Below are 10,000 nucleotides of genomic sequence, written 5' to 3' on the forward strand. Positions count from 1 at the left end.
CCAGAGAGGTACATTAGAAGTGATGTATCCCAGAGGGGTACATTAGAAGTGATGTGTTCTAGAGAGGTACGTTAGAAGCGATGTATTCTAGAGAGGTACATTAGAAGTGATGTATCTCAGAGAGGTACATTAGAAGTGATGTATCCCAGATAAGTACATTATAAATTATGTATTCTAGAGAGGTACATTAGAAGTGATGTATCCCAGATAGGTACATTATAAATTATGTATTCTAGAGAGGTACATTAGAAGTGATGTATTCTAGAGAGGTACATTAGAAATGATGTATCCCAGAGAGGTACATTAAAAGTGATGTGTTCTAGAGAGGTACATTAGAAATGATGTATCCCAGAGAGGTACATTAGAAGTGATGTATTCTAGAGAGGTACATTAGAAATGATGTATCCCAGAGAAGTACATTAGAAGTGATGTATTCTAGAGAGGTACATTAGAAGTGATGTATCCCAGAGAGGTACATTAGAAGTGATGTATTCTAGAGAGGTACATTAGAAGTGAGGTATCCCAGAGAGGTACATTAGAAGTGATGTATCCCAGAGAGGTACATTAGAAGTGAGGTATCCCAGAGAGGTACATTAGAAGTGATGTATCCCAGAGAGGTACATTAGAAGTGATGTATCCCAGAGAGGTACATTAGAAGTGCATCATTAAGTAGAAGTAATATTTAGATCAAATGTTCTGTCAGAACAAGATGTGATCTGGTTTCATCTGACCACTTGAGATTGAAACAGGATGATATTTCTCCAATGAATTGGTCTTATTTTGTAAAAGCGAGTCATCCTGTCTTCTAAGTGCTCTCTCTCCTTCTCTCTCTCCCTGTTGCTCCCTCTGTCTCTCTGCCAGGCTGTAGGAATCTGCGCTGTTAATTCCCCTGCTTTAATTCAACGCTATTTGGAGTTGAGACACTTGTTCCCTGTGTAATGGCTACTTGTCATGAATCATTCAACTGATTTAAATAGACACACACATATGCACGCACACAAGCAGACACACACACACACACACACACACACACACACACACACACACACACACACACACACACACACACACACACACACACACACACACACACACACACACACACACACATACACACGCACACACACACACACACACACAAACACGCATGCACGCACGCACGCAAACACACACACGTTGGTTCCTGTGGCCACTTCCTGTGACCAAATCCATGGCATGTATCTTGATGAATCAAACTTTTACACCCCAAACTTGATAAAAACACAAGGCAGCATTTCCAGCATTCCAACACAAGACAGCATCTCATTAATCATCTAGATGTAATCCCACGACTGCATGGCCAAGCACGACTCCAACACCATCACTAAGCTTGCTGACGACACAACAGTGTAGGCCTGATCACCGACAATGAGAAGACAGCCTATAGGGAGGAGGTCAGAGAACTCGCAGTGTGGTGCCAAGACAACAACCTCTCCCTCAATGTGAGCAAGACAATTGAGCTGATCGTGGACTACAGGAAAAGGCAGGCTGAACAGGCCCCCATTAACATCGACGGGCTGTAGTGGAGCGGGCCGAACAGGCCCCCATTAACATAGACGGGGCTGTAGTGGAGCGGGTCGAACAGGCCCCCATTAACATAGACGGGGCTGTAGTGGAGCGGGTCGAGAGTTTCAAGTTCCTTGGTGTCCACATCAACAACAAACTATCATGGTCTAACACACCAAGACAGTTTTGAAAAGGGCACGACAACACCTTTTCCCCCTCAGGAGACTGAAAAGACTTGTCATGGGTCTGCAGATCCTCAAAATGCTTCATAGCTGCACCATCGAGAGCATCCTGACCGGTTGCATCACCGCCTGGTATGGCAACTGTTCGGCATCCGACCATAAGGCTCTGCAGAGGGTAGTGCGTACGGCCCAGTACATCACTGGGGCCAAGCTTCCTACCATCCAGGACCTATATACTCGGCCCAAAAAATAGTCAATGACTCCAGTAGCACAAGTCATAGACTGTTCTCTCTTCTACCGCCTCTGCAAGTGGTACCAGAGTGCCAAGTCTAGTACCAAAAGGCTCCTTAACATCTTCTACCCCCAAGCCATATGACTGCTGAACAATTCATCAAATGGCCACCGGACACTGCTGCTACTCGCTGTTTATTATCTGTGCATAGTCACTTTACCCCTACCTACATATGCAAATTCTCTCGACTAACCTGTCACCCCCCACATTGACCCCCCTGTATATAGCATCCCTACTATGTTATTGTGTTACTTTTTATTTTATTACATTTTCTACTTTACTTTATTTAGTAAAATTTTCTTAACTCTATTTGTTGAAGTGCATTGTTGGTTAAGGGCTTGTAAGTCAGCATTTCATGGTAAGGTCTACACCTGTATCCACAGCATGTGGTTAATCGTTTCATTTGACCTTTCTCTGTCCATGGTTGATGCTGTGGTTTATTTATAGTTTTCTCAGGGAGAGAACTAACTAGTATTGTGATGATGGCTGCAGGCCGGTACAAGTGTGTGTGTGTTTGTTTGTGTCACCAGGCTGTGGTTCAATACAGCAGAGACAGAGTGTCTGACAGAAGGTCAGGCAGCAGGAACAGGAGAAGCCCTGAAAAAGAGACCTGGAAAGCCCTGAAATGAGGCCAGTCCCTCTGAGGCACCAGACAGGCTGGCTGGCTGTGTGTGTGTGTGTGTGTCTGTGTGTGTGTGTGTTTGTGTGTGTGTGTATGTGTATGTGTATGTGTGTGGAGCTTCTTCTCTCTTCTCTCTGCATGTTGTATTGATCTATATCACTACAACACTAACTGTAACCCAGGACAATGTGACAGGATTTGTGTATGAGAGAGAGACAGAGAGAGAGAGAGAGAGAGAGAGAGACAGAGAGAGAGAGAGAGAGAGAGAGAGAGAGAGAGACAGAGAGAGAGAGAAACAGAGAGAGAGAAACAGAGAGAGAGACAAAGAGAGAGAGACAAAGAGAGAGAGACAAAGAGAGAGAGTGTTGTTATGTACACCCTCCCTCCCCCATCATCCACAGGTTCAGTCTTAAGAGGACAGTGGGTAAAATAAAATAGACCATATGGTGCAGATTAGTAGTAATCTCCATGAATCTGAACCCTCTGACTGGGTGTTAAAACCATTTCAACATTCATGAGAAACATACAGATGTTGTATCTTCATTTGACCAGTTTCTCAAAGCACGAAAATAATCCTGCAGCAACAGGAAATGTCAATTATTATCTTGTTTCTAAACAATATACATTTTTGTAGGGGTTGTAACATTTTTAGATAGGATAAATCAAGTCTGAATATTTTTAAGTGAATATTATAATCTTTAGAAGCCATTTTAATCCTTGAATACACTACAATTTGCATTTCCTGCTACACAGGAAAATGATCTGCATCAAATGTAAGATATTACAACTGTAAACTGGGCACACGTTCAATTTCCCTGTTCTGGTGAAAGCTGCTGAAGTCTTCTTGTTGTCTTGCAGATTTCTACACAGTGTGAGATGCACATCTGAAGGTCCTTCTGTTTATTTTCAATCAACTAATCCACATTTATTCAGCTGGAGTCAGTGTCCCACCTTGTCATTTCTAATTGGTTGAATTGCATTGTCTTCTGTGATTTTGTTTATTGAAATATTGAATGCCTTGAATTATTTTGGGGGGAAGAGCCCTCATTGCGTCTACTTCTACTGTATGTTAGAGAGTGTTAAGTGTGAGCGTTGTGAGATCGTGGTCCTTATGACATCACCACCCAACCAGTCCATATGGACACTTGTCAATTAAGGACAGACAGCTGGCTGTTGAACAGATACTGTTATAAACAGGGAGCATGAGGATAGGCCTTATCTCTCGTTCTCTCTCTCTGTTCTCTCTGTCTTCCTTTCTGATGATAGATGGAGAGAGGGGAGGGGGGTTGGACAGAGAGAGAATGGCTGTTGTTTCTCAGTAAGAATGGTCACATGTTAGCCCACTGTGTGCTGCTGTTGAGAACAGCAACCCCCCAATCAAACCACTACAATCATCTAAATGTCCTCATCAGCTATGTTACACAGTTGAGTATTTTAAAGTTGAGTTTAAAACAAATGACAGTATCATAATCAACTCTAGGGCCATGTCCCCAAGTACTTAAAATGGTAGTACATACTGTACCTAATTGTAGTGCATACTGTATCTATGGTAGTATATACTATATATATATATATATATATATATGGTAGTACATACTGTATCTATGGTAGTACATACTGTATCTATGGTAGTATATACTATATATATATATATATATATATATATATATATATATATGGTGGTACATACTGTATTTATGGTAGTAAATACTGTATCTATGGTAGTAAATACTGTATCTATGGTAGTAAAAACGGTATCTATGGTAGTAAATACTGTATCTATGGTAGTAAAAATGGTATCTAAGGTAGTATATACTGTATGTATGGTAGTAAATACTGTATATATGGTAGTAAAAACAGTATCTATGGTAGTAAATACTGTATCTATGGTAGTAAAAACGGTATCTATGGTAGTAAAAACGGTATCTATGGTAGTATATACTGTATGTATGGGACATACAGTGCATTTGGAAAGTATTCAGACCCCTTGACTTTTCCCACATTTTGTTACGTTACAGCCTTATACTAAATATATATATATATTTTAAATCTATCTATACATGATACCTAATAATAACAAAGCGAAACAGGTTTTTAGACATAAAAAAAACAGAAATAACTAATTTACATAAGTATTCAGACCCTTTGCTATGAGACTCGAAATTGAGCTCGGGTGGATCCTGTTCCATTGATCATCCTTGAGATGTTTCTACAATTTCGTTGGAGTCCAACTGTGCTAAATTCAATTGATTGGACATGATTTGGAAAGACACACACCTGTCTGTATAAGGTCTCACAGTTGACAGTGCATGTCAGAGCAAATCCCAGCCATGAGATCAAAGGAATTGTCCGTAGAACTCTGAGACAGGATGGTGTCAAGGCACAGATCTGGGGAAGGTTACCATAATATTTCTGTAGTATTGAAGGTCCCCAAGAACACAGTGGCCTCCATCATCCTTAAATGGAAGAAGTTTGGAACCACCAAGACTCTTCCTAGAGCTGGCTGCTCGGCCAAACTGAGTAGTCTGGGGAGAATGGCCTTGGTCAGGGAGAACCCGATGATCACTCTGACAGAGATCCAGAGTTCCTGTGTGATGATGGGAGAACATTCCAGAAGGACAACAATTTCTACAGCACTCCACCAATCAGGCCTTTATGGTAGAGTGGCCAGATGGAAACTACTCCTCAGTAAAAGGCACATGACAGCCCGCTTGGAGTTTTCCATAAGGCACCTAAAGACTCTCAGACAATGAGAAACAAGATTCTCTGGTCTGATGAAACCAAGATTGAACTCTTTGACCTGAATGCTGAGCGTCACGTCTTGAGGAAACCTGGCACCATCCCTACGGTGAAGCATGGTGGTGGCAGTGGGGATGTTTTTCAGCGGCAGGGACTGGGAGACTAGTCAGGATCGAGGGAAAGACGAACAGAGCAAAGTACAGAGTGAAAACCTGCTGTAGAGCGCTCAGGACCTCAGATTGGGGTGAAGGTTCACCTTCCAACAGGACAACGATCCTAAGCACACAGCCAAGACAACTCAGGTGTGGTTTCGGGACAAGTCTCTGAATGTCTTTGAGTGGCACAGCCAGAGCCCAGACTTGAACCCGATCGAACATCTCTGGAGAGATGGTGACGCTCCCACCTCCAACCTGACAGAGCTTGAGAGGCTCTGCAGAGAAGAATGAAAGAAACTCCCCAAATACAAGTGTGCCAAGCTTGTATCGTCATACCCAAAAAAGACTCAAGGCTGTAATCGCTGCCAAAGGTGCTTCAACAAAGTACTGAGTAAAGGGTCTGAATCCTTATGTAAATGTGATATTTCAGTTTTTTATTTTTAATACATTTGCCGACATTGCTAGAAACCTGTTTTTGCTTTGTCATTATGGAATATTGTGTGTAGATGAGAAGGGGAAAAAAAGATTTAATCAATTTTAGAATAAGGTTATAAAGTAACAAAATGCGGAAAAAGGGAAGGGGTCTGAATACTTTCTGAATGCACCGTACAGATTGTTTTCTCCCCAGGTATTTTGAGCCTGTTCTCACCAACTGTAGACGCTGTGTTTATCCTGTACAAGACCATGTAGCTGGTGTCAGTGTGAAGTTGTTGAATCGTGTCACGGCTCCCTGCATGCATCCCCCCCCCCCCCCCCACACACACACACACACACACACACACACACACACACACACACACACACACACACACACACACACACACACACTCCCTTCATCTCTTATTGATGGTTCCATTAAAGGAGCGTAGATGTCTGAGGAGAGGATAGAGGGGTGGAAGGATGGAGAGGTAGGTTCGGCCGAGGGAGAACAAAAGACAGCCAGAGATCAGGGCGCTCCCGTGGTTCCAATCCCTTCTCTCACTCTCTGTGTAGAGACACTGGAAGGAAGGTGCGGTATCCGCGGTTAAAGGGAGCAGGGTTCTGTTCCTTTTCAATATGGAACACAACAGTGTACAGGATAGAATGTCGAACAGATGGTTTATTGACATGAGAGCCCACTCAAAGGGTAGCAACCATGTGACCTTACTCATCAAGGTTAAATGATTGTACATGGCACTAATTAACCAATATAACCACAGCTCTAACCACAGCTCTAAAACTGGGGACATACAGTACAACATCTCTGTCCCTGTGAGTGATGGTGGTTCTAGTCTCAGAAACATACAGTATAACATCTCTGTCCCTGTGAGTGATGGTGGTTCTAGACTCAGAAACATACAGTACAACATCTCTGTCCCTGTGAGTGATGGTGGTTCTAGTCTCAGAAACATACAGTTTAACATCTCTGTCCCTGTGAGTGATGGTGGTTCTAGTCTCAGAAACATACAGTATAACATCTCTGTCCCTGTGAGTGATGGTGGTTCTAGTCTCAGAAACATACAGTTTAACATCTCTGTCCCTGTGAGTGATGATGGTTTCAGTCTCAGAAACATACAGTATAACATCTCTGTCCCTGTGAGTGATGATGGTTCTAGTCTCAGAAACATACAGTATAACATCTCTGTCCCTGTGAGTGATGATGGTTTCAGTCTCAGAAACATACAGTATAACATCTCTGTCCCTGTGAGTGATGATGGTTTCAGTCTCAGAAACATACAGTATAACATCTCTGTCCCTGTGAGTGATGATGGTTTCAGTCTCAGAAACATACAGTATAACATCTCTGTCCCTTTGAGTGATGATAACCAAGATAACAGATAACCAATCAGTTGAGTTGTGACATGGTAGGGGGGTATACAGAAGATAACCAATCAGTTGAGTTGTGACATGGTAGGGGGGTATACAGAAGATAACCAATCAGTTGAGTTGTGACAAGGTAGGGGGGGTATACAGAAGATAGCCCTATTTGCTATAAGACCAAATCCATATTATGGCAAGAACAGTTCAAATAAGCAAAGAGAAACGACAGTCCATCATTACTTTAAGACATGAAGGTCAGTCAATCCGGAAAAGGTGCTGTCTCAAAAAAAACATCAAGCACTATGATGAAACTGTCTCTTATGAGGACCGCCACAGGAAAGGAAGACCCAGAGTTACCTCTGCTGCAGAGGATAGGTTCATTTGAGTTACCTGCCTCAGAAATTGCAGCTCAAATAAATGCCTCACAGAGTTCAAGACACATCTCAACATCAACTGTTCAAAGGAGACGTAAATCAGTCCTTCATGCAAAGAAACCACTACTAAAGTGCACCACTAAGAAGCAGAGACTTGCTTTGGCCAAGAAACACGAGCAATGGACATTCAATGGAAAATCTGTCCTTTGGTCTGAGGAGTCCAAATTTGAGAGTTTTCGTTCCAACCGCAGTGTCTTTGAGAGACGCAGAGTAGGTGAACGGATGATCTCCGCATGTGTGGTTCCCACCGTGAAGCATGGAGGAGGAGGTGTGATGGTGTGGGGGTGCTTTGCGGTTGACACTGTCTGTTATTTATTTAGAATTCAAGGCACACTTAACCAGCATGGCTACCACAGTATTCTGCAGCGAATGCCATCCTATCTGGTTTGCTCTTAGTGGGACTATCATTTGTTTTTCAACAGGACAATGAATCAACACACCTCCAGGCTGTGTAAGGGCTATTTGACCAAGAAGGAGAGTTATGAAGTGTTGCATCAGATGACCTGGCCTCCACAATCACCCGACCTCAACCCAATTAAGATGGTTTGGGGATGGGTTGGAGCGTGGAGTGAAGGAAAAGCAGCCAACAATTGCTCAGCATATGTGGAAAATCCTTCAAGACTGTTTAAAAAGTATTCCAGGTGAAGCTGCTTGAGAGAATGGCAAGAGTGTGCAAAGCTGTCATCAAGGCAAAGTGTGGATACTTTGAAGAATCTCAAATATAAAATATATTGTTGTTGTTACTTACAACCCTTGAATGAGTAGGCTTGTCCAAACTTTTGACTGGTACTATATTTTGTTGGATAACCTGTATTACATAATGCAGTGTGTCCTAAATCTCTCCTCCAGTACCCACAGCCGTTACATTTATAGATCAACTCTAATATTAGCACCTGTTTGAACTACAGCGCTTGATGTTCAATTGTGGCCAACAACACTAAGATTCAGAGATCTTTCTCTCTCTCTCTCTCTCTCTCTCTCTCTCTCTCTTTCTATCTCTCCCTGCTTTCTCTCTCTGCTTTCTCTCTCTCTCTCTCTCTCTCTCTCTCTCTCTCTCTCTCTCTCTTTCTATCTCTCTCTGCTTTCTCTCTCTGCTTTCTCTCTCTGCTTTCTCTCTCTCTCTCTCTCTCTCTCTCTCTCTCTCTCTCTCTCTCTCTCTCTCTCTCTCTCTCTCTCTCTCTCTTTCTATCTCTCTCTGCTTTCTCTCTCTCTCTCTCTTTCTATCTCTCTCTGCTTTCTCTCTCTCTGCTTTTGCTCTCTCTGCTTTCTCTCTCTCTCTCTCCCTCTCTCTCTCTCTCTCTCTCTCTCTCTCTCTCTTTCTCTTTCTCTTTCTCTCTCTCTCTCTGCTTTCGCTCTCTCTGCTTTCTCTCTCTCTCCCTCTCTCTCTCTCTCTCTCTCTCTCTCTCTCTCTCTCTCTTTCTCTCTCTCTCTGCTTTCTCTCTCTCTCCCTCTCTCTCTCTCTCTCTCTCTCTCTCTCTTTCTCTCTCTCTCTCTCTCTCTGCTTTCTCTCTCTCTGCTTTCTCTCTCTCTCTCCTCAGACTCATGGAGGAACGTGAGGGTGAAGGAGGATGTAGCAGAGGTGATGCTCCAGAAGCTGAGAGACAAGACAGAGTTCACTGTGCTGGCCACTCTGAAGCAGGAGAGACTCAACTCTGGAGTCCTGCTCTCCATACACTATGCAGAACACAGGTAAGACACAGTCCTCTCCATACACTATGCAGAGCACAGGTAAGACACAGTCCTCTTCATACACCATGCAGAACACAGGTAAGACACAGTCCTCTTCATACACTATGCAGAACACAGGTAAGACACAGTCCTCTCCATACACCATGCAGAACACAGGTAAGACACACATCTTGATTTAGAAACCATTTGTGTGCTGTTATGTAATGGAGGTAAGAACGTGTGTCTGACTGGTGTCTGACTGGTTGAAGTCCAGCCAGAGACACTATAGAGGACCCTGGTTGAAGTCCAGTCAGAGACACTATAGAGGACCCTAGTTGAAGTCCAGTCAGACACTATAGAGGACCCTGGTTGAAGTCCAGTCAGAGACACTATAGAGGACCCTAGTTGAAGTCCAGTCAGACACTATAGAGGACCCTAGTTGAAGTCCAGTCAGACACTATAGAGGACCCTGGTTGAAGTCCAGTCAGACACTATAGAGGACCCTGGTTGAAGTCCAGTCAGACACTATAGAGGACCCTGGTAGAAGTCCAGTCAGACACTAT

General features: G+C 43.2%; 1 protein-coding gene across 1 annotated transcript in view; it reads left to right on the forward strand.

The window, feature by feature from the left end:
* The window catches only part of LOC116360613 (protein NEL-like), a 75,808-nt gene that overhangs the window by 8,217 nt on the left and 57,591 nt on the right, over positions 1-10,000 (forward strand). The window contains exon 3 of the mRNA XM_031815592.1: positions 9,308-9,458. Coding sequence (XP_031671452.1) covers positions 9,308-9,458 — 151 coding nt within the window. The remainder of the gene's footprint in view (positions 1-9,307; positions 9,459-10,000) is intronic.

This window comes from Oncorhynchus kisutch, unplaced genomic scaffold, assembly GCF_002021735.2.
Source record: "Oncorhynchus kisutch isolate 150728-3 unplaced genomic scaffold, Okis_V2 Okis09a-Okis19a_hom, whole genome shotgun sequence".
NCBI classification, from domain to species: Eukaryota; Metazoa; Chordata; class Actinopteri; order Salmoniformes; family Salmonidae; genus Oncorhynchus; species Oncorhynchus kisutch.